We start from the raw sequence: 26,626 nt of genomic DNA on the forward strand, positions 1-26,626 counted from the left end.
CTGTGTACATGACATACGCGCGCTACAATTGGACAAAACATGCCATGTGTCCTATGTGACGTGGTACCCCCGCGAAAAAAAAAGCGTCATTTCTCGACGATCCGCCGCGGCCGCGAGATGTCTCGCAACTTTTTGTCTTTAAGATGGACATTTTTGTGTGCACTTTTCTAGAGGAATGCGGAATGGAGGAATACATAGGAGTTTTCATCGGTGAGTACCCACCTCATTCACAACACTCATATGAATAATTGCCTGAAACATGGTCCAAACAGTCAGTTTTCTTTAGGGCAAAATGAACTCTCGACACGGACACATTGACTGAATGGCGTACCCGTAGGCGGCCGTACTGTAGCTCGTACCTTTTGTACGTAGCCCTGGGCTATAATATTATGCTATACGTTAGAACCAATCTACAATAGACGGGAACCTACCTAGCTACACCTCCTCTGTACATGCACAGAATACACATACGATCTTGATTGCTAATTGGAGCTACCGTATTTTTACGGCCGCCTACGGCTACGCCATTACCAGTCAATGTGTCCGTGTCGAAAGTTCACTGTGCCCTAAATAAAATTGACTGTTTAGACCATGTTTCAGGCAATTATTTATATGAGTGTTGTGAATGAGGTGGGTACTCGCCGATGAAAACTCCTATGTAGTCCTCCATTCCGCATTCCTCTAGAAAAGTGCACACCAAATCCGAGTCATTACTACACCAAAATGGGTTACTTACAATGCGGGAAACGACACCGTATCAGAGTGAAATTGTGATCTTTCCGAGTCAAATTTGACACTTTCCGAGTTAATTTGACGCCACAGAAATGACTCGGAAAGTGACTCGGAATCCGAGTGAAATCATTTGACTCGGAAGTCGGAGTAGCTTTCACTCGAAAGGAGTTGACTCCCAGCTGGCGCCATTTCCGAGTCACATTTCACACTTTCCGAATTATTTTTGACGCCGCAGAAATAAGAGTGTATCTTGATTCATATGAGTTTCAGGATCAACTAATAACACATCCTCTCTTCTTCCTATCTATAATTCCTTTAATTCAAATTCCTATAATTCCTTTCTATAATTATGCCACCAATCGAAAAAAAGAAGAAGAATACAATGATGCCTTCCAAAACTGTCTGTACCAATCAAAAATTTTATCGCAGCTTATACAATAATATCACGTCATACCATATCACATTGTATTTCATCATATTGAATAAAATGTATAAAGTATAATACTTTTTTGTATATAAATAATTAGGGCTACATAGCAGTAGTATCATAATCTATATTTTTGAAAAGCTAATTGGAAACTCTCAATCCATTCCTTTTGTGATATTGCCATACCCTTGACTTCGCATAAATGAGGAGCTTACCTTGTTCTTGTTTCTCATGAACAAAATGATCATGATGACGGCTGCGATAACGACCATGAAGCCGATCGTGAGACCCACGGCCAATCCGACCACGTTGACACCTCCGCCAGCTGTCAAGACCAAAGGACAATTTTTAAGTCTAATAAGTGTCAGCCTTTAAACCCTACTTGCAGCAGAGCATCTGGAGTCTACGTTTCCTTATAAGCATAACTGCATACTTAAAATACTCTGTTGGTAAAAACAACAAAAGGAAAAAGGCAAGCCGTTTAAAAGACAACCACCTCCTCCCTAAACTCTAGCACTTAATTGCCAAACAAATTGCTTCTATATGAGGCAATCTATACTACTAACATTGGAGGCATATATCACAGCAGTGTATTGTGTAGTTTAACGAAATTGTGGCATGAGCTCTTTTGCTCTCCTATGTTTGATATTTCTCATGTTTGTAAATAATTACGCTTTTATCTTCTAGTGCAATCGTAGAACTTTAGTTTCTTGCTTTATCAGAATTAAACCACAATCATAGGACTTTCTTGTGGAACAAAAATCACACTGGAAATGCCCGAAAGCGTATGTGTTTATTTAGATTTGATACTAGAGTGATATCCTAGTCATAAAGAGGCTTTGTTAAATAAGTGAAGCTAAATTGTAATATTGTATAACGATTTCAGATAAACTATAGTATAAATGATTTACAAATATATAAAAAATTTAACTCACTCATACACACTATGTAATGCTGACGTGGCTAATGCAGCAAAAATGAAATCAAATATGAAATGCACGACATCACACCGATTGTATACATTTACAACAGGTAGTCCTAATAGTCCACACATTGTTCATTTTTGCCCACCATCTGGCTTGTATAATCGTGAAGCATGTACACGTCATTTCCGTTTGAACTTTGACACTTACTGATGCAAGATGGCGTTTCACTAGACCACTGCCCGTCGAGACACTCGGACTGCCCGGATCCACTCAGGGAGAATCCCTCGTCGCAGCCGAACGTTGCCACCTGACCCGTCTCATCCAGCGTGATGAACCCGTTATTTGGAGGATCGAGGGGGCCACATGATTCTACACCAAGAACAAGAAACATGACAAAGACATTGAGACATGGAGAACGTCATGTAGCACTACCTGCTACAACTTACATAATCAATTAAAGGACAAGTCCACCTTCATATACGTAAGGATTGATAGAATGTAGCAATATTGATAAAACAAAAAATCACACCTGATGCTCGTCGAGTGAACACGCTTTTTTTGGAGCTCTCTCCCGACACCCCGCAACCCAAGTATTCTACAAGCATGAGTAACCCAAGAAAGAGCGGGAAAGGGGCAGCGAAGCGTCAACGACCAGATACTGGAACGCCGCCTAGCCCGGACGCGAACCTGCTACCTAGCATTCGGCAGCTGATGGACAGGCGGCTAAGTAAAATTCAGGAACGTTTCGAAGTCCTGGAACTGACATTGGAAAAACAAGTTAAGCGAATGGAATTTAAGTTCACTGAGCTTACGGAAGCCATCACGTTCTAGGTGAAAGAAACAGAAGAGCTGAAAACAAGAGTAAAAATGTTGGAGGCAAAACTGAGAGAAAAGGAAACAAGCCTTCAGGAAGAGATAGACAGATTTTCTACCTATGTGGCGCGGGGGAATCTCGTCTTTCTTGGCATCCCGGAGAAAGGCGCGCCAGGGGAGGAGGACACCCAACAATATCAACGCATTCACAGAGTGCCTTCACAGAACAAGCCTCGACCGATCAAGGCTCGCTATGTGCGCTTCCCGGACAAGGAAAAAATCCTCAAAAATGCTAAAAATTTGAAAGGCACCAGCATGTACATTACACAGGATCTTCCACATCGGATCTGTTAGTCTCGGCGTGCTCAGATGCCAGCTCTGATTGCGGCACGGAAGGAAGGCAAGATGGCGTACTTTTCCTACAGCGAACCGGGTAAGCTTTTCTTGGATAAGGTGTGGGTGCCTATCGCGGAGCAGTCAAAATTCAAAAATTATTAAAAATTCAAAATTACAGAATGTGTTAATGAGGCATGCTTAATTTCAGTTTAATCTGATAATCCCTTCATTGTTGTTACTCTGGTGGTTTACTTCCTGTTTTTTGTCCCATTTATCGCACAGCCAGTACGGTTTGGTAAAGATTAAGCGCTTGAATAGACACAGTACTTCAGTGCCTCTTTTCTCAGTTCACACTTTTCCTGAGTTTGTGCTTTCTTTCCAATATTTAGATAGGTCAGGAGAGTCCATTTGATTTGAGTTATACATCATTTTAAAGCTTAAAGTCTGCTCTTTGAGAATATGGTCTTAGCTAAGAATTCATGTCTGGCGACTTTTTGTTTGTTTTGAGGTGCAGGGTCACAATTAGATTATGGCAGCGGCTCCAAGTAGAGCGGTTTCAATACTTGTAAGGTTTTCCAAATTCCTAGGGAAGATCAATTATCATCAAAGGTGGTATAAGATTTCAATGTACTTTTATTTCTATCACAGTAATTATTTTGTTGGAGAAATTGGCATAATTATTTTCATTAGCAAGTGAAGAGTACTGCAATCTATTACCAGGGGTCGACGTAAGCGGTGGCCCTCTGTCCCCGGAGTGGCCCGGGTCCATTAAAAAATGATGTCAGACCTAAAATGTATCTTTTGGTGGACCGATGGGGGGGGGGGGGAGAAATAAGATTCTATGATTGAAAGTGATAGTTACTTTGCTTTTATTTCAGGCCACTGCAGATCTCTTTCGGGTCTCTAAAATTTTAGATTTAAAGGGGATGGTAGTACAGTAACTGATCAGTGGGAATCAGTGGAAATGCTGGGGCATGATTGTTCCAATCCTTGTAGGATTCATGTAAGAGTACATAATATATCTATTGTTGTGTGAAAATTATTTGCTTCAGAATGGTCTCATATTCAAATAATGTGCAGTTTAATGTTTCCAGGTTAGCATGCCTGTACAGTGACGGGAAGATCGTAAAATTTCCCTATTCCACTTAGTGTAGAAAATACACAACAATAGGACTAGTTCTCTTAATCAGCATGACGTAATCTTTCTAACGAAAAGGTTTCGAGTAAAGTAATTCAGCATGGTATTTTTACACTTAAAGGCTAACTTCTGTGTGAAATCCATGATTTGTTGAGTCGTGTATGAGTGAGTACACAGTAAAACGAAATGGTCATTTCTCAAACTTCACAAGGATCTTTTCTGGGGGCGGGGGTCGGCGAAAGATTTTGACAAATTTTGTTCCTGGTTTACCTTTCAGAACTTTTGTTGTTCCGCCGTTTGACCCTCGAACCAATACTCGAGCATAACTCAAGAAGTCATTTTCATTTTCACACAGACGCTAGTCAATAAGTGTAAAAATATCGAATTGTTTCGCGCAAAACCTTTTGTCCAAAACTTATGCAACTTTGAGGACGGGAGTTTATTTCTTTTTGTAGTGTATACATAACAATCGCAGTGAATTTGCCATGATTGCTAACCTCCACTCAAATAAGAAAATAATGGTGTCGCCTTATTCAATCAGTATCCCCCATATTCACTCGTTACCTTTCTAGTGTCAGGCTTATAGCACGCAATTATATTTTTGAAATGAATTCAATAACCTTTACGCAGGCTGTTAAAAAGTTCGCATCAATGTTGAAGATATATCCCTATGCTGCGTGCTATCTGATTGATTGATTGATTAAAAGGTCTTTATTCAAAATCATACTGAGTTATTTGATATGCTTAACTCTGAGTTGAATCACGTCAATGATTGAATTCAAAGTAACAATTTATCCCTAAAACTAAACAAAACTAATTTTATGGTGTTTAGTAATACAATCACTTGTTGACCTGGCTCAATTTAAATCACAGGAGTAAACTTACAACAGACAAATTCAGTTAAATTTTCTGGTCTTTTAATTGATTGTAAATTATCTTGGCAGGAACAAACAAATCATTTATGTAAGTTATTATCAAGAAATTGGGGTGTTATACAGAAGCTTATTTTCCCCATATTACGTACCTTATCTTCGACTTTGTTATTGCCGTATCTTCATTATAGCATACTGGCCTGGGGAATTGTTCCAAGTTACGCCTGGAGTCTATCTTTAGATTACAAAAGCGAGCTATAAGGATTGTCAATTGTACCAATTATTTAGCACTGACAAGCCCACTGTTCAAAAGTAATGACCTCTTAAAGATTGTTGATATATATTCTTACTCCCTTGGGATATTTATGTACCAGTTAACTAGAGACGAATTACCTTATGCTTTCACTCCCATGTTTGTAAAAAATAAAGTTATACATTCCTACCCTACAAGACAAGAAAATTCATTTCACTTTTCTCCCGTGAGAACTGCATTTGCTCTTAAAACAATAGTACATACAGGTCCGACATTCTGGAATAGTCTTGACTCCGACATTACTGAATCGTTGTCACTGAATTGGTTTGAGCGTAAACTAAAAAAAAAAAATCCCTTGTGCAGGCTTATATCTAATAATACAACGACAACATGCAATCTTATTTGAACTCCCTCTTCTTTATCAGATTCGTTGTTTAGTTTAGGCGTTTTCACATCAGCCCGATAAAAATCCAAGCTCGAGATATTTTTCGCAGAAAATAGTCAGCAAAATAGCGCGCTATTTCGAAACATCGGGCTGATGTGAAAACGCCTTATAGTCCAGGCTAGGCTCCATAGAAAGTGCACCTAACCTTGTTTTTTGATATATACAATGTTTTTTGATGGTTTCTTGTCAATTCGAGGGTGCTGATTCCAAATCCGATTGATGCCACTCGCGTAACCTTGAGCATTTTCGGCAAAACGCAAAAATCCAAAATGGCCGCCAGATATGCTAATTTGGCCATGATAATCCTATTAATGTCAATTTCATGACAAATTATTCCATCAAAGTTTTTAAAATTTTTGTTCCTTGAGTAATTCTACTTGCACATGCAAGAAATTTTTCATTTGAAGAGGTACATTTAGTATTTTAAGCTTATTTTCAATTCAAAATGGCCGCCACTCCTATACTCATGTACTATATGAATGGCAAAAAATATGCATAGAAATAGAAGACGAATTTTCAGTCACATACCTACGCTTTTATCAAGTTTTGCTTGTGCAATGCAAATCTGATGAGTGCCACTAGCAAAACAAGCAAACAAACAAGCAAAAAAACAGAAAGTTTATTGTTTTTAGGCTTATTATATTCTTCTTAATACAAAACTTCAAAATGGATGCCACTCATATACCCCTGCACAATATGAACGGCAGAGCGTGTGAAATAATAAAAAAATAATCTTTTTTTTTTTCTGTCACTCAGGTAGGCCTACACTGTTTTTCAATTTGTGTGCTGATTATAAATCAGAAGGTTGTTACTAATAAAGGCTGTTTTTTTTTTTTTGATGCAAACATCCAAATTTGCTCCCTCAATCTGATTTTTTCCCTAGGTATTTGGAAAAATCCACCAAAACTTGAATTGACGCCAACATCAAGATCGTTTATCAGGAATTATTAGATATGAACATTTGATACTTACTCTTTAAAAAAAAATCGAGTGAAAATATTCACTCTTAAAGGAGTGAATACAAAGAAGAGTGAATTTAGAGTGAAATTGGAGTGAATGTTGAGTGAAAATGTTCATTTTCACTCATTTTGGAGTGACCTCAGGGATCACTCGAAGATTTTGGAGTGATCCCTGAGGTCACTCTAAAACGAGTGAAAATGAGCATTTTCACTCAAAATGCACTCCAATTTCACTCTAAATCCACTCTTTTTTATTCACTCCTTTAAGAGTAAATATTTTCACTCGATTTTTTTAGAGAGTACTTGCCTTGAGATGTTCAACATTAAATCATTCATTCTGATTTACTGAATTAAAAGGCTGAATCCTAGATGATGACACAAATGAAATTTCCAATTAACTGTCCTGTTCTACATTATCTACAAGCGATATTGTACAAACTTTTCAGTCCCCTCATCCGAGAAAGAACATGAGGCAGGGGAAATTGGAAAAAGGGACCACCTCACTTCCTGTTGTCAAATCTCTGAAATGAAAACAATGCCCCAAAGTTTTTAATGTTAACCCAGATGAATTATATATGGTAGATGAATTTTACCACCGTTTTTTCGGAGTGAATGTGTTTGAGTATAGGCCTATGATGTCGAGGGAGACTCTGAGATCTGTAGGCCTACAGTGTTGCCTCATTCTGAAAGCAGTGTTATAACAACTTCACACTGCTTGTCTTTAATCTTCAGCATTTGCAGATTCAGGATTGCTCTCGGTAACCAGACCAGCTGTGTTAGGACTCGGAATGATGGCCTCCTTACTTGTGGCTGTAAACTAACTCCACTAGATGTCTTTTTAACATAGGCTATGTGGTGACATTACATTCACTTCACGTAGGAAGTTTGCAGATGATCTTGCCTTTACGTCTCATAGAAAGTCCTTGGATGACATGAGCCGAGTACTGACCCATCTCAAGACAATAGTGGAGTACATCATCTTCTGGAGACTTTGCCCCAACCTTTGTTAGATTATCATCAGACCCATGCCTTCCATCTTAGTAACCATCTTGCCAACGCTATGTTCAAGGTAGCTCTCTGTGGCAAGCCTTCCAAGCATAGGCTAAGGAAGTCCACCCTCCTTCACTGACACTCGATCACTCTCCCTCACACTGGAAGGAAAGGATGGCCAGTGTCACCAGTGCCGTCAACGCATATCCTGACCTTCCAAACACGATAGCATGGGGGGGGGGGGGCATTTCATGAAGCGTTTTGTCTGACAAATTTGTCTGACAAATTTGCTCTCAGCCAATCAGATGCAAGGATTTAATAGCTTATAACAGTTTGTCAAAAAGAGAAGATCTGACAAAACACTTCATGAAATGCCCCCTTGAACAACCTGCCATCAACATGATCAATGCGCCTGAAATCCCACAAACCTAGATTTCCCTACTGTAACTCGAAAATATTGACCCCAAAACAAGTTGGTGCAGATGTCTGATGTCATCTGTGATACCACCAAAGTTACCTACAACACTGTCTCTGGCCTTGCAACAAAGCCACAGGGCTTCAACGGGTGGTGATAAAGCAAGTCTTCATGTCTTCATCCTGTTTCTATGGCAAGTAATCGCCCTCTAACCCCTGAGGAAGTGCTGAACATCACCAGATGTGGTTGCAATTAAAACAATTGCAGGACTAATATGCATCTTTAGCCTAAGAATTCTGCACATTTGGGGCTGATGTCGCCTGCTGCTAAACATACAATTAAAGGGTTCTTTAAAGACAATAAAAATGACAGTTTTAGTTTTAAGACAAGACTGAATGAGATCATGATGTCGAAGTGTATATTATCAACACCTAGGAACTGTGAGAGAACTGAAAGAGGTATCTCACATTGCTCCTTGGGTGATGTTTAATGAACAGTTTGTACGGTATTGCATTAGGACAGTTTCGTTTATGCCTTCAACAGTTTTTGTTGTTGTTTTAATTCAAGAAGAAAATCAGGTTTGCTCGATAATATCAAGGCGGCACTCCTAAATTAAGTCATATCAAAGTGATGGAGGTTATGATCCATTTCGAACTCGCCTCAGGACTGCTCCCTCCCCCCCCCCCCCCAACTCCTTGCTGGAAAAAAAAAAAATCTACAGTGTAAAGGGTTTTTGGTTGTGTCATTAATGTCCGATGTGTTTTTGTCCGCAACCATGTATCTCTGCACTTACTGTATAGGATTTTTTTTTGTACTTTGTTAATATGGTTTTAGGGGAATGCATATTACAAGCTTTGCTTTCTAGCTTCCTCTCCATTTTTAACATTATTTGATAAAAACCATGTATCTAGGCTCCTTAATATATTGTGTTAGTATTACATTTTTATATTCAACGGGCATGTAGAATATGATGGTACATTGATTCCTTGCGAGACGTTTAGTGAACTTATATTGTTGAGACTTTTGTTGAGACAAAATGAAATATATAAGAAATTGTGTTCAACATCGTAAGGTTTATGAATATTAAATGCTCATATATGTAGGCCCCCTATATATTGTAAGTGACACCCAACATATTGCACATGCAACACTTTATGATAGCATAGGTACGGGACTGGAAATACAGTAAATTTGTTCTATATTTCCATGCATATGTTTTGCCATTCATATAGTACATAAGCATAGGAATGGCGGCCATTTTGAATAACAAAATGAGCTTTAAATGCTAAATGAACCTATATGAAATGAAAATTCGCTTGCAAATGCAAATGGAGTAACTCTAGGAACAGAAATGTACAAAGTTTGGTGGAATAATTGGTCATATAATGCACATTATTGTGTTTATCACGGCCGAATTAGCATATCTGGCGGCCATTTTGGATTTTTGCGTTTTGCCGAAAATGCTCAAGGTTACGCGAGTGGCATCAATCGGATTTGGAATCAGCACCCTCGAATTGACAAGAAACCATCAAAAAACATTGTATATATCAAAAAACAAGGTTGGGTGCCTTCTAGCCTGGACTATTATGTGTATTCCAGTTTAGCTTTTTGTTGTTTTTACGGAGTTATTTATGTCAAGGCTATTCCTGAATCTGAATCATTATGTATCATGTGCGTTTTTGCGCATTCTTACAGTTACGTAACTGTGTTGCTCGGGTGATAAGGAGTCTTGCAAGCGCAATACATGTGGCTACTTTGTATTTTGCTATGCTTTCGTATATTCTATTCCTTTCTCTTGCTCTTTTTGCTCTCTTTTCTTTTACGTCCCTTTCCTTCCTTTCATAGTTTTCGTTACTAGGTTGTTTAAGAAGACCAACACGTTCATATTATATACAGGGACCTATATATTACAAGCTTTGCTTTTAAGTAGGTCCCCACATATCATGTTTGTTGAATTGTCTTCTCTTGTATTCTTTGTAATAACGACGTTATGTTAAATCTTATGTTCAATCGATCGTATCATGTTTGATGTTTTGAGATGTGGAACAATAAAATAAAATAAAATCAATCAAATGATAATATATCTGTAATTGTATTGTGCTTTATTCTTCATGATTTCATGAATTTTGCCCACCATATGGCTTGTATAATCGTGCAGCATGTACACGTCATTTCCGTTTGAACTTTGACACTTACTGATGCAAGATGGCGTCTCACTGGACCACTGCCCGTCGAGACACTCGGACTGCCCGGATCCACTCAGGAAAAATCCCTCGTCGCAGCCGAACGTTGCCACCTGGCCCGTCTCATCCAGCGTGATGAACCCGTTATTTGGAGGATCGAGGCGGCCACATGATTCTACACCAAGAACAAGAAACATGACAAAGACATTGAGACATGGAGAACGTCATGTACCACTACCTGCTAGAACTTACATGATTAATTAAAGGACAAGTCCACCTTCGTATACGTAAGGATCAGAGAATGTAGCAATATTAGTAAAACAAAAAATCACACCTGATGCTCGTCGAGTGAACACGCATTTTTTTAGCTCTCTCCCGATACCCCGCAACCAAAGTATTCTACAAGCATGAGTAACCCAAGAAAGAGCGGGAAAGGGGCAGCGAAGCGTCAACGACCAGATACTGGAACGCCGCCTAGCCCGGACGCGAGCCTGCTACCTAGCATCCGGCAGCTGATGGACAGGCAGCTAAATGAAATTGAGGAACGTTTCGAAGTCCTGGAGCTGAAATGGGAAAAACAATTTTACTGTTAAGCGAATGGACTTAAAGTTCACTGAGCTTATGGAAGCCATCACGTTCCAGGTGAAAGAAACAGAAGAGCTGAAAACAAAAGTAAAAACGTTGGAGGCAAAACTGAGAGAAAAGGAAACAAGCCTTCAGGGAGAGATAGACAGATTTTCTACCTATGTGGCGCGGGAGAATCTCGTCTTTCTTGGCATCCCGGAGAAAGGCGCGCCAGGGGAGGAGGACACCCAACAAGTAATGCGTGAGTTTCTCATCAACTCCCTAAAAATGTCTGCCAACGAGGTGGATGGAATTGAATATCAACGCATTCACAGAGTGCCTTCTAAGAACAAGCCTCGACCGATCAAGGCTCGCTATGTGCGCTTCCCGGACAAGGAAAAAATCCTCAAAAAAAGCTAGAAATTTGAAAGGCACCAGCATGTACATTACACAGGATCTTCCACATCGGATCCGTTTGTCTCGGCGTACTCAGATGCCAGCTCTGATTGCTGCACGGAAGGAAGGCAAGATGGCGTACTTCTCCTACAGCGAACCGGCTAAGCTTTTCGTGGACAAGGTGTGGGTGCCTATCGCGGAGCAGTCAAAGTTCACCGACTGCATGCATATACAACAGGTAGGCAAATAACCCTTACATCGCTCATTGCTCTCTGTCAACGAGTAGCATCTCAGTCATTCTGTAACAGGTTACATAATATCATTATCATGATGATATAATTTTTCCCGTAAATGTTGTGGCAAGAATTACCTCATTTCCGTATGTCACATTTTTTGTAGAGGCATGATGGTATAAGCGCAGTTAAGTTTTACCATTACAACCATGACAACAAAACTAGTGGTAATGTAACACGTGGTCCAAGACTATAGGATGTAGTAGGCGAGCTTAATACCTCCTTGGTCACACCATTCATTAGTAGACCATAAACGTATAAGCACATAGGTTATTACAACAAAATTAAGCCCTACAGTGAGTTGTATGTTCCATAGACAACAACACACTACAAACCGAAATGATTATCTAATTGTCCCAATAATTCTTTGAAAATGAAGAAAAAACTTGCAATATGAAAATTGTTAGTGTTTAATGTTTTTTTCAAGTGGTTTTATATCCCGCCAAAGTCTTGTCCACAAATTCCATCGGTATTGTCAGGATAGTATGTCGGATGCGGTGTATTACAGTGACAGCACGTTGGGAGTGAAAATCAAGCCGATGGATATCTGTGTCATCATCCGCTAAGATCCTGGCTACCAGGTGAATGTTAGAGATTGCATGGTGGTAGGAGAATATAGGTCTGGTAACTCTCCGAGATATGCCACTCCCTGAAGGGGTTGTAAAGGGGTGGTATAGTTTTGGTTTAGATAGGGTTTCAGGTTTCCAACTCTTTTTGCGAGATGACGAGAAAACTATTGTGCAATATGAAAGAAATAAACAATTCTAAGAGTAAACATGGTAAAGCTTAATCAGATAAAAATCGGTTTTTAAATGGCTTAGATATCGAAAACAGATATCCAAATGGAAATTGGGTCCCACCTTTTATTGGGACCAATTGTTTTACTTTATTGTTGGAAATCTCGGCCATTTCAAAACCAGTTTTTATCACATAAACGTTGAACTCCTCCAAGGATTGTATGATCTTCAATAGTCCATAGTTTGCAATTGCCTCGCAAAAAGTTAAAACCTGACTCCTCATCTCAGACAAAATTAAACCAGTATATCATCCCTTTAATGGATGACACATCGACTGTTGAAATAAATGCAAAAACAAATTCAGCGTTTACATAAAAATCATCCCACTGCCATGCCACAAGCCACTTCTATTGCAACATCATGAACATGATATATCTGTAATTATATTGTGCTTTATTCTTCATGATTTCATGAATTTTGCCCACGATCTGGCTTGTATAATCGTGCAGCATGTACACGTCATTTCCGTTTGAAATGTGACACTTACTGATGCAAGATGGCGTCTCACTGGACCATTGCCCGTCGAGACACTCGGACTGCTCGGATCCACTCAGGAAAAATCCCTCGTCGCAGCCGAACGTTGCCACCTGGCCCGTCTCATCCAGGGTGATGGACCCGTTATTTGGAGGATCGAGGCGGCCACATGATTCTGCACCAAGAACAAGAAACATGACAAAGACATTGAGACATGGAGAACGTAATTTAGCACTACCTGCTACAACTTACATAATAAATTAAAGGACAAGTCCATCTTCATGTAAGGATTGAGAGAATGTAGCAATATTAGTAAAATCACACCTGATGCTCGTCGAGTGAACACGCATTTTTTTTTTTAGCTCTCTCCCTATACCCCGCAACCCAAGTATTCTACAAGCATGAGTAACCCAAGAAAGAGCGGGAAAGGGGCAGCGAAGTGTCAACGACCAGATACTGGAACGCCGCCTAGCCCGGACGCGAGCCTGCTACCTAGCATCCGGCAGCTGATGGACAGGCAGCTAAATAAAATTGAGGAACGTTTCGAAGTCCTGGAACTGACATTGGAAAAACAAGTTAAGCGAATGGACTTAAAGTTCACTGAGCTTAAGGAAGCCATCACGTTCCAGGTGAAAGAAACAGAAGAGCTGAAAACAAGAGTAAAAATGTTGGAGGCAAAACTGAGAGAAAAGGAAACAAGCCTTCAGGAAGAGATAGACAGATTTTCTACCTATGTGGCGCGGGAGAATCTCGTCTTTCTTGGCATCCCGGAGAAAGGCGCGCCAGGGGAGGAGGACACCCAACAATATCAACGCATTCACAGAGTGCCTTCACAGAACAAGCCTCGACCGATCAAGGCTCGCTATGTGCGCTTCCCGGACAAGGAAAAAATCCTCAAAAATGCTAAAAATTTGAAAGGCACCAGCCTGTACATTACACAGGATCTTCCACATCGGATCCGTTTGTCTCGGCGTACTCAGATGCCAGCTCTGATTGCGGCACGGAAGGAAGGCAAGATGGCGTACTTCTCCTACAGCGGACCGGGTAAGCTTTTCGTGGACAAGGTGTGGGTGCCTATCGCGGAGCAGTCAAAGTTCGTGGAAAATCTCCGGGATGAGGCCAACGGTAGAGATACAACCTCGAGACCCAAGTAGTCTGCACCTAATGTAAGTCTATGAAGCCTGCTGACAAAAGGAAAGCAGCGATTAGTTTTTGAGTGAACGATAAATTCACTTTGAAGGAACCCGAGAAACAAGGTGCGTAATATTTACACTGGCCTCCTGTTTTTCAAGCCATGTTAAGCTGTTTACTTGGCGGAAAGAACCTAGTCTTCGATTTTGTATATAAAATTATGGTCTGCTATCGTGGGAAGCTTACTTTGCATATTTTGGAGTGATGATTTAGGTTGTTTCGTGGTATAATGGAACGATAATATATCTTTTGTGTCATTAAAAAGCATGGTAAAAAAGGAAATTATGGTTTGAGGGAAGCAGAAGTGTGAATGTGACATATAATGATATTAAAGATTTAATGAATTCATTTCGTTTTGTATAATTCTGATGAATGATTAGATTGTATACATTGCCAGGTCTTCACAACCCTGGCATGTTTTCCCTCAAATGAACTAAATTTGTTGAAAGTTGGAATCATACTTCAAGGCAGAATAACTAAATTACAAGGAAAATATGAATATTGTGTATGTATTCAATTTTATACAAATTGAAAAGCGAAGATGACAGGGTTTTTGCGTGGTTGGGATCTGGCCTTTCCTTTGGCATGGAAATATGTGACCGTGCACCTCAAAACGAACATAAAGTCCCACACACTGATTTTGCGTGAGGACTGAAAATAAGTGAAATGGGTCAACCTAGCAGAACTTGACTTTTTCAGATTTTCTGAAAGAGCGGGTCTTCTTTTACATTATGCTAAAATTTGGTATCATAAAACGGGCAGGAAAGTGTGTTTTTTAGCAGTTTATCTCGAACATTTTTGGTAGAATAGTGTGATTAGGTGTGTCTTTAGAATCCCTTTTTCATTTCTGAAAAAAAACCTTGTTCATACTCTTCACTTTCAAATCTAATAACTTTTGAAAGGATAGTGCTACTGCTTTGAAAGTTGGCATTAATTATGGACAGAATATGTTAATGAGGCATGTTTAATTTCAGTTTAATCTGATAATCCCTTCATTGTTGTTACTCTGGTGGTTTACTTCCTGTTTTTTGTCCCATTCATCGCACAGCCAGCACGGTTTGGTAAAGATTAAGCGCTTGAAGAGAAACTGTACTAACAGAGCCTCTTTTCTCAGTTCACACTTTTCCTGAGTTTGTGCTTTCTTTCCAATATTTAGATAGGTTAGGAGAGTCCATTTGATTTGAGTTATACATCATTGTAAGGCTTAAAGTCTGTTCTTTCAGAATATGGTCTTAATTAAAAATTCATGTCTGGCGACTTTTTGTTTGTTTTGAGGTGCAGGGTCACATATTTATAGTGTTGTTGTTGTTTCTTTTTTCTTTCTGTCAGTTCAAATTACACGGTGATGCATATCTGATTTGTTGATGATTTTCCTAATTTTGAATGAACATAATAAATTGCTTATGCAGCTACTCAAAAAACCATCACACACACAAAAAGATCTGTCACACTTTACTGTATACTTTATATGCATGGCCAGTGAATTCGGTTATATATTTAATTACTCTATTACAATATGAACGCCAGGTTTAATTTTGCCTTCACGTTGCAGGAATTAAGTCAATGCTTTATAACAAAATACTGTTTCTCATATTTTTCTTTGAATCCTCTTCTTGGCAGCAAGGTTCATAACTGCAGCTACTAGTAAACGGCGCTATTACACAATGAGGAGAGTGGGGACAGAAGAGGACAAGGTGCAGTCCATCCCGTCTACGTTTTCAGATGCCCAGGACCAGGGCGCACTTGCAGTGAAGGAGTATGGTATGTCAAAATAGGAAGCACGAAGTCAAGTAGGTCTCTATGTGTTCATGGTTGTGTCTATGCGTGCTTGCATTTGAAGTATCTGTTCATGTCTTGTTGTTCATCTCTCTGTCTGTCCATTCTTTCAGCCCCAAGTTAGTTTCTGTGCGATAACTTCAAAACATTCTGTATTGGCCAAATATTGATAAATGTTGGTGTGTATTTGCATCATTCTGAAATACAGGTCAAGTTCTAATTCGCAATGTGCTTGCAGAATGTCACGTCTCCTTACATGTGCATATTAGTTTTCCTTAATAAATTGAAATACATCAAATGGATTTTGATTTGTTAGTGTGTAGGCATTTCAATTAAAACTTTACTTAATGCGATAACTTGAGAAATTGCTAAACTGATTTTACTGTTTTGTTGTGAGGTACATCACACTAAATTAAACAACTTCGTGATCACAATCAGCAGGGGCATCCATTTACTATGGACACACAACATGTCTAGTTTTTTCTTTCTTTCTTTCAGAGAATATGAGAGATGATTTCTACCCCTCACAAATTCTATAGGAATAGATAATGATGACTCTGAGTATATTTATGATTCTGTTGAGAGTATTATGTTCCAGATCTTTTAAACACTCTTTAGCAATGGTACCAATTTTTGAATTTTCCTAATCTAATCAGTGTTGTTTGTCATTGAGTGGCCAAATGATTTATGGAATGCTTGTGAAGCGTGCACAAACACACAATAATTAAAGGGTGAAGACAGGTAATTCCATTTAGCTTGATTAGTGCATTTCCTATGTGGAATAGAAACTTGAATTATCAAGTTAAGGGAACTCTCATCATATCATTCATATGCAATTTCTTAATGTTCTCCATAGTCTAAGCTAAGAAATCATTAATTGCAAGCAAAGATCTGAGTCATTTGCCGGAAATTAAAGTATGGAGTATGTGTGCATTTTGAAATTTTGAAATTTCCATACTTCCATTTCAGGTAGCATGCTCTCTTTCAATATTCCATTTCCTCATAATTTGTGTGCAGTTTGCCTCGATCGATTGGGTCACACACGCTAGGCCTGATGGATGCATCACGCTAATTGCTCGAGTCGTTTTCACATTATCAAATAGCGCGCGCTAGTATTCCGCTATTTCAGAAATTTCCCGAGTTGGACTCAAGAAATTTTCTCGAGCAGAGCAATACAATCAGCGCGCTAATTTGTGTTCACACTATCAAATAGCGCGCTATTTCATGATCGAGTTAATTTCCCAAGTCAGAAAATAGCGCGCTATTTCGAAACATCGGGTTGATGTGAAAGCGCCTAAATAGGCGTTTTCACACAAGCCCGATAAAAATCCAAGCTCGAGATATTTTTTGATTTCACAAGTCAGAAAATAGCGCGCTTTTTCGAAACATCGAGCTGATGTGAAAACGCCTAATGGTAATGTGAAAACGACTCCAGAAATTAGCGCGATGCATCCCATCATGCCTAGCGTGTGTGACCCGATCAATCGAGGCAAACTGCACACAAATCATGAGAAATTTTTTTGAGAGGGCACACACATTACTGATGCTGTTTGCACATACTCAGCTGTCGAATTAGCGCGACAAAAATTCGGGGTAATTCTCTTCGGGCTGATGTGAATAAGAAATGAAAAAGCGCTCTCATTCGCAATCGCGAAAAATATATCGAGCTTGGATTTTTATCGGGCTGATGTGAAAACGCCTATCATGTAAGGCTCAGGCGAACTCATCCGGCTGTGAAGTTAGGTTACTAGGCGTTTTCACATCAGCCCGATGTTTCGAAATAGCGCGCTATTTTGCTGACTATTTTCTGCGACAAATATCTCGAGCTTGGATTTTTACCGGGCTGATGTGAAAACACCTAATGATATTCAGGAATATGATTAGGTGCTAGGGAAGTCTTAATTTAGTAAGTAGAGATAGTTTGCTTTGTGAGGATGAATTTTAAGGCATACTTCTGTATGAGTCATTATGTTAATTGATTTTAGCTGTTTGTGTATAAGTACGGACGATTTGAAAATATTAGCAGAGAAACAATTTGGTTAGCACGTAAGACACACATCCGTACACTGTAAAAAATGCGACATGCGACATGTTTATGAACTAAACACAGTGTTAAAATTCTAAACACTTTGTTTAACATCTAAACACCCGGTGTGTATAGTACGTGTAAAGTATTGAGAGTTAAAGTGTTTAGCTTGGAGTGTTTAGTTGGAGTGTTTATTCTGGCTATGTCCATATATATGAAGAAGTGTTGGAAATGGTGTGTAAATTGCAATTTCTAGTTTCCTTTTATCACGAGAAAGTGGAAACTGTTACGACATCAAGATGCACTATGAAATAATTCATGTTTTAGGCCTTTCATGGAAATGCCTAATCAATAAGGAAAAAGGATAACCTAAAATATATAATACAACTGTAATAAATTTATATTTTGGTTTCGCATGTACAGTTCTATATTTTAACTGCTAGAAAAAAATGGGAGTTGCCTTTGTTATAATAATTTCGTTCATGGTTTAGGGCATTACCCAAATGTTTGTTGGTTAGGCCTAAACACTTCTACTGTCAGGGTAAACAGACGCGTTTACATTTAGAACGCCTCGTAAACACGTTCTAAACACCGCACGTGTTTAACATAAACACTGTGCTACTCGTACTCTAGTACAAGTCAGCCGCGCATGTGACATGACGCCCGCGGCCACAACGCACGCAGTGGTGCCCTGTGCGTGCGCTTCTAGCGCACACTCGTGCTATGCATAATTATGACCATAATCAATGCACAATTGGCGGGAAAGGAGATGTGCGCGTACGTCCTGCACGGATGGATCTGTCTGATTGGCTGGCTGGCGCTGCCCTAGCAGCGTGATGTGCGTAAAGGCCTACAGTACGTGCGTATCCGTTCGAGGCTTGGTATGGTATCGTCCACTACACTGTCCTTATCGATCGACTGTGCTGCACTGACTCTGTACTGTCGTACTAGAGAGCGGATCTAGCTATTATGAAGATGGCGTCGAAGCGATAAAGTTTTAGCCTGGCCGGCCTGCATGAAAGCGGTAAGTCTGCTAACTCTGCTAAGTCGATGAATAACAAGATTTATTGCAAAATTGCCCTCGTTTAATGTAAAACTGTAGTAGGCGTAGAAATAGGCTACGCCCTGAAAGATTTTGCTCGTTTGTTTTAGTTTTCTATTTCTAAATCTAACGTTAGAACGGGGAACGCTCTAACTGTAACGTGTTAACGCTAGCGTTAGTGTTGTTAACGTGTAATACAATATTCCTACACTCTACAGATTACCGGTACCGTAGTTATGGGTAAACTTGGCCTAGCGGGTAAACTCACTGTATCTTTAATTTTACGAAGTTATGAAGTATCTTTCATGTGAATGACGATGGGTTAGTGACTATAATTATTTTGAGTGAAATTCAGTTTTATTCCCTGTAAATTCTTCATAACTCAACAGGTGGTGAAAATTGAATGTAAAGCCCATTAGGATGTCTTGGAAAGGGATGTCGATGGCACCAAAGTGGGTGACGATGATGTCCTGACGACTGTTTAAATTCTGCGAGACATTACCTCTGCTGGCAGAGAACGAGGAATGGTGCAGTCAGCAGAGTAAATCAACTGGGGATAGTACATCACTGTATACTACCCATGTGGAAAGTGGAAATCAAGTAAGTACATGTACCCAAAATTGCAGAGCCAAATCAATGAATATTATGTACTTAAAAGGGCATGTAAATGAGTTTCTATAAAATGCAGATTTTAGATGCTTTAAGTTCTTCTGTTTGTTTGTTTGTTTGTTTGTTTGTTTTTTTTTGGGGGGATTACCTACTCCCGACTCCCGAATCCAATCCATTAGCTAAAATAAATAATTATGAAAAATTGATTTATTGCAAATATTGTTGAAAGTGTAAATTACAGATGTGAAAATCTTCACCCAAGAGACAAAGGATACAGTAATGGTCGTAACTCTGCTTGATAATGATGATGAATAAGAAAGAAGCAACAACAACAACAAAAAAGACTTGAATTATTTCCAGAAAATTCATCAAAGTAAGTAAAAACTGACGCAAGACACTAAGTGCTTATGTGATGAAGGGATTCTGTCATTCCTTTTAATTTGAACTTGCTTATGGATTCAGTCAACTTCTTTGCTATCCATTCATTTTCAGAATCTATGGGAGCAGTTAAGTCCATTGTATTGGAAAGCCAACTGATTTGTTTTCCTTGTGTAATCATTTCTTTTTACCAGCACCAGTACGTCATGGAAGAATTGATCAGGGATCACGCCAAACCTGTCTGGATTAGAATGAAAGATGCATGCGCTTACTTCTATACAACCCGTCTAAAAGTGCAAACATCTGAGGATTACAAGGACATCGCAAGATATACTGATATACAGTATATCTATAGGCCTACATGCCATATGAAGGAAATGAACCATGGATAATAATTCTGAATGTTACTAATCTTTTTCCCGCTAGCCATGTGATGTCTCACATCGTCATGATGCACTACAGACCTATTAGGAGGCATCCCACCTGTTAGAGCAACCTTTCTATTGTTGTTTTTTTTTGTCTTCACTGACAGTGTGCATCTATACCTGTATACTAGAATAAAGTAAATCATATGGGGGATGATAGGTTTTGTATGCGATGGGGCTTCACTTCTCCGTGTGTGTGTATGCGTGTGTGTATTACATAATGACGAACCTCTAAAGAAATATGAAGGTAGGGGGCCTGGATATAATTCGAAGAGGAATTCAATGCTTATTTGATGAAAATTGGTTTTGAAATGGCAGGGATATCCAAAACAAAGCGATTCTATTGTCCTCTGTGCTTACGATAATGGTCACCTGCATTCTTATTGCTCATAGATATGTGTAATTGTCTTTTTTAACAGCTGGTACATAAAATTATAATTTTATCTAACATGTAAAGACACTTGCTCGAAATCGTTTTGCACTATTAAGAAAAACAATTTTATTCACTTCATTTTATTCATCAACCAATGTCCTTGTAATTCACTGTTAAGGTATTACTCAAGAACTTTGTTCGATTGGCTTTCTGTTATATTCTAGTGCAAAAAGGAATATAGAAATCAAAACAAATCAAATCAAAATATCAGCCATTTCATTTTTTTCCCTCATGTGCTTCCAATACAATCAGCAGATATTGGACGCAAATAAGAGGCCAGTAGTTGCATTTGTTTGGAATTCTTTGCAATTTTCTTGTAGACCTGATAGGAAATGCAGTATTCGGTAGTTAATATTTTCTTTTTGAGATATTCTTGAAATCGGTCACATGGAGAGAGGTATTAGAAATGTAGTACAACATGTATGGAGAATAGGGAGGAGTCTTGCAACTGACTGACAAATTGACAAGGGAGGAGTCTTGCTGATCACATCGCGTGTTCATGACAGCCTTGCATACCCTCCCGCCTCCAGTTGCAATGCATTATTTTTTCTTTGTTCATATCCTCTTGTCTTTACCAAAAACTCTGCTGTGTCGAGATTGAAAGTAGCCCTCCATACCATTGCTATGATTATGTGGAGTATGATGAGACTGATTAGACTCTATGGATAGACTATTCATGTATACCCAATGAGTTTGACTTCTTTCTCCAAGGTTCTAGCAAGGTAGAAGTTTTTTCTCACTCACCCCTTGAAATCCACTAACATTCTAATATTTCTCTCAAAATAGCAAAAGTGAAAAATCCATACAGTACTGTTAGCCTACATGTACTTTCAGTGATTGTCGCAGTGAAAAGAACAATATCATGTATATATTTAAGTTCCATTATTGGTACTGATCAGGGAGTGCAGATGCTCACCACAGGCTAAATACAATGAAAACATTTTTTTTTTTGGTCTCCTTATGATGAGTGCATCATCTACACTCCCTGATCAGTACCAATACGACCATAGTGTTGTGCATGGTATAATTTGCCGTGAGCTAATCTGGTTCGGGTACACCCCAAAGCACTTTGCCAATAATTGATGCAATCTTCAAGGTCGGCATGGATTTGTTCACAGACTGCAGTTATGTTCCAGGAGGTGTTTTACATACATGTCAAGCTTCCGAAGCGTTGAGTTGCAATTCACAATCAACAAGTTTATTAGTTTGTTTTACAATACTAAGAATTAGTTCTGAATATAGTAGAAAGACGGCAATTCTTGAAAGTAGGCCAAGAATTACATGTGACTGAAAAGTAATTGTTAAATGCAATATTTTTTCTCTCCAAAATGAGTTGTGTGCCATTTCCTGCATACACAAACTTTACTGTGTGTATAGGAGAGAATTTCATTTACGTCTTCGTGTACAGGCCAGTGACTCCCAGGTATCTTGCATTTAACTCAGTATTGTGTCGTATAGCAAAACATGGCAATATTTAAAGGGGAAATCCAGTCCAAATACAAGTTAGTCTGATAAGAAAGAGTAAAATATTAAGAGTTCATTGGTAAAATTTTGATCGAAATCGGATGTAAAATAAGGAAGTTATGGCATTTTGAAGTTTCGCTAATTTTTGAGGAAACAGTTCTTGCATGGTTGATATGAATATGCAAATGGCAACGTGGGCATGTCATTCTCTCACAACTTACTTAATTTCAAGTTTTTCATTCAAATGCAATTATTCCCGAGGCTCAAGCCCTGATATATCTAACTGATCACTTTTCTGAAGTTATTCAACCAGCAATACCATAATGTTTCACATTTCATTAACATAAACATTGAATTTAATATTTTTTTTTGTACACGATCAACGGAAAATTGTGAGGTCATGGCATGGTCAACTCACTCATTTGCATATTCATATCCACTTTTAACTGCTTTGCAGAAATTAGCAAAACTTCAAAATTTTATAACTTCCTTATTTTTCATCCAATTTCATTAAAATTTTTACTGTTAAACTTGTAAGATTTTACTTTTTTATCAGATTATCTTATTTATTGGACTCGATTTCCCCTTTAAAGGATTTTAACTTATTATTCATCAGATATTGCCCAAGCTTTGACTGATGTTTTGATAACTTGCATTCAGAGAATTGCCTTTGACTCTTGTAGCCAAAATGTTTGTGAAAGCTAACCCAGGTCTTCCCTGGTATTATGCGATGTAAGTGTGCTGATGATTTGGTACATACTGGGTAAATTTAATTCTGTATAATGTTATGCGTTTATCTCATTCCATGCAAAAAAGTGGAAACAATCCACTTTATACATGTATTAATAAATACATGGGAATTAACATGCATGATGATATGTCTCATTTAAACACGTAGAAATCAGCATGTATGAATGTATGATGTGTAAACATGTCTCATATAAACACGTGGAAATTACCATGTATGATGTGTAAACATGTCTCATATACTAGTAAACACTCAGCATGTATAAGGTGTAAACATGTCTCATATAAACACGTGGAAATTACCATGTATGATGTGTAAACATGTCTCATATACTAGTAAACACTCAGCATGTATAAGGTGTAAACATGTATCATATAAACACTGAGAAATTGCGATGTTTAATATGTAAACATGTCACATGTTTAGTGTATGCAATTTTGTGATCGATCTAAAAATCAGACATGTGTTCTGAGAATAAACACTAAAATGGCAAGTAAACATGTCGCAGTGTTTTTAATCTGTCACAGCGAATAAACATGTCGCAGTGTTTACATTGTAAACAGTGCGTCATGTTTATTTTTTTGTTCAGTGTTTAGATCTTAAACATTGTGGGTGATTATGTGACTGTGCGGTGTTTAGTATTTAAACACTGTGAGTGATTATGGTGTAAACGTTTGGTGTTTAGGCTATAAACACAGCAGGTGTTTAGTTTTTAAACATCAGAACCGTTTAAAACATAAACATGTGTGTGTGATAAACACCTCGGATGTGCTGAAAATAAACACAGCATGTGTTTAGTTCCTAAACATGTTTAATAAATACACGCGTCGCAGTGTTTTTAAACTGTCACAGAAAAGTGTTTAGTTAGGTGTTTAGAAACTAAACAAATTTTTTACAGTGTACGGGGATTGAACTAACGTAGGCAAGCGGGACTGTCATGCTGAAGCGACTACCGACACGAGCCGAGGGATGAACGTCGCTAGCTGAGCCACACCCGCTGAGCCACACCTACTGAGCCACGCTTGCTGAGCCACATCCGCTGACGACCTGTGGTCTACCGGGCACGACGCTGGCGCAGTACCAACTACTAGAGGGGGAACACGAACCCGGAACCCAGAGCAGTATAACCAAAAGTTACGTGTTTATTTCTACTTTGTTTTGTATTTGATATTTGATATCAAATCTTCGACTTTGTAAACAAGAGCAAAACTTGATTATTATCATTATTATTATTATTATTATTAAACCATTGATTTAACTGTACCTAATCTGTTTCGACTTTTAGATTACGTGTCAAAGTAGCAGAGTAAATCACAAAAAAAAAAAAAACGTTGCTTATGTGACACCATATTACACTGGGACAATTTTATCCAAATAGCTTCTATCCTGACCATGTTTCACTTAGACAATTTTATCCGAACAGGTTGTACGTTACCCAAGCTTGATATACCCGATATACAGTATATATAGTACATGCCTTTCACTTTGACAATCTTATCCGAATAAGTATAGTTTGTATAGGAGATTCAAACTTAAAACGTTTTACTGTGACAATTTCATCCGAGGAGGTATAGCTTGTATGGGTATGTAACCATAGCAATACATGTACTTAAATAATTCGAAATAAATATACATATTTGTTTTTATGAACATGTATGATTTTTTTTTACTAGACATCGATTGATTGAGAGTTGGATTTCTTGTGTCAATTTTTACATAGTTTTTGATTTGTGCTTGTGTGATGGAAGATGAAGAAATAACTAAGTGGAGGATTTGATGGCTGGAGAAATAAAATGAAATAAAGAATTAAAAATGAAAGTGAGATGTAGGGGGAAAATGTGTAAACAGAGGGTGAAATTACATATTTGTTTGAATAAAAACTTATAGCTTTTTCCCCCCATTGAATAACACTGGTGATTAAAAGTTGATTCAGTTCAAGTGGTTTTACATTGTTTTTGAGATGTGTTTGTGTGATTGAGGGCGAGGAAGAGACAAAAAAATTAGAGGGTGATGGTTGTGAGATGTTTGTGTGATTGAGGAAGAAGAAAAGACAATAAGTAGAGGGTACGATGACTGCTGACAGAAAATGAAAGGAATTAGACGTAACTGAGAAGTCTGAAAAATAAAGAATGGGTAAGCAGAGGATGAAGTGACATGGGGGAAAATAAACTGAAGAATTTGAAACGGCCTTGAAATAGGGAAAGTAAGAAAGAAAAAAATGCATAAGTAGAGGTTAAGATATGTGGTAACAAAGGAATAAAATCAAAAATGTTTAGAAATTTAAGTTCCTAGTTCTTAATCACTCTTTTTTTACTATTGCAAGATACGTTACCTTTTAAATTGGCTTTGTTGAGTATCATTATTTCACATCCAACTTCATTAAAACCTGAAATCTGCTCAAAAATGAGCAAACATTCATTCCATAAATATGAAAAGATACATTGTTTATGATGAAATAGCAACGAGGAAACAAAAAGAATTCAATGATAGAGGAAGAAGCGTAAACAAGACACGAAAACATGCTGAGTCTATTATTATTGGTTGAGTTTTTGATGACCTCTTCGTTACGAGCAATAAGAAACAAAACTGGTTGAGATTTCCCTTAAGCTTCACAAAGGATTTGCCACGTTGCGCTAGGTAAGGAGCTACAGGAGACTTCCTGACAATTTTTAAACTTTTGCATTCGAACATCCATAAGTTGGTTACACTGGATTGCTCGATAGAGAGTTTAAGAATCTTTAGTGTTGAAATGAGGAATGTGAATGTTTTCAAAATCTATAGCAAATCAAAACTGTCATCAAGGATGATCGCATTACAGCCTCACTTTAAGAATACGTGATCGGATGCTCAAGGAAGTAGAACAAAAGAAAGACGTATGCATAAATACTACATAGGTGAACTTGTTAACCAAGCGATACTGTAATGGGATTACATTGCTATCTTACTGGAATATGTCTCTATGTGAGCCTCCGATGTAATCATCCATTTTCAGTGTATTACGTTATGCTTCCACATGAAAGGTTTGTCTTCTATAAATTCTACAAAGGAAATTATAGACTACATTTCACAGTCGATGTACGTACTGTACACTCAATTCAATTCAATTCAATTCAATTCAAAGGTTTTATTTTCACTTCTTTCAACAGAATGTACAAAAAGATATAGATTCGACATGCGTTTGAAGGAATGATACATAGATAGCAAAGAATAACAATTGTCAATAGTCATTACAAAATTAGGCATTTTTCATACAGACATATTTATACATTTTGAGAAAAAAAAGTGAAGGTACCCATTCAAAGGACTATGCTTGTACAACGTGGGCACCTCACAGGAGGGAAAAAAAGGTGAAAACTTAACTACAAGTGTGAGAGATGAAAAAAGAAGTGGAAAGGGGGAAAGGAAAGAAGCAGAAATACAAGTAAAGAGACGAGACAACTAAAAACAAAAAGCCTAGATCAATCGATACATTCAAGATGATGTGAAATGATAAACGTAGATTCTCTAGAATGCCCCTTTAA

General features: G+C 38.3%; 1 protein-coding gene and 1 long non-coding RNA gene across 2 annotated transcripts in view; one reads left to right on the plus strand and one right to left on the minus strand.

The window, feature by feature from the left end:
- Window positions 1-1,277: 1,277 nt before the first annotated feature.
- LOC139736394 (sushi domain-containing protein 2-like) overlaps window positions 1,278-26,626 on the minus strand; it is a 74,437-nt gene continuing 49,088 nt past the window's right edge. Inside the window, exons 19-22 of the mRNA XM_071647148.1 lie at window positions 13,027-13,188; window positions 10,503-10,664; window positions 2,293-2,454; window positions 1,278-1,484 (exon numbers count right to left, since the gene is read on the minus strand). Coding sequence (XP_071503249.1) covers window positions 1,315-1,484; window positions 2,293-2,454; window positions 10,503-10,664; window positions 13,027-13,188 — 656 coding nt within the window. The 3' untranslated portion in view covers window positions 1,278-1,314. The remainder of the gene's footprint in view (window positions 1,485-2,292; window positions 2,455-10,502; window positions 10,665-13,026; window positions 13,189-26,626) is intronic.
- LOC139736397 (uncharacterized) lies at window positions 18,634-21,809 on the plus strand. The gene is made up of 3 exons (XR_011711257.1): window positions 18,634-19,030; window positions 19,438-19,648; window positions 20,230-21,809. It is a non-coding gene; the product is annotated as an uncharacterized lncRNA (long non-coding RNA).

Source organism: Diadema antillarum, unplaced genomic scaffold (genome assembly GCF_040938485.1).
Source record: "Diadema antillarum isolate AM-2024a unplaced genomic scaffold, OU_Dant_1.0 seq00000643_RagTag, whole genome shotgun sequence".
In the NCBI taxonomy this organism is placed as follows: Eukaryota; Metazoa; Echinodermata; class Echinoidea; order Diadematoida; family Diadematidae; genus Diadema; species Diadema antillarum.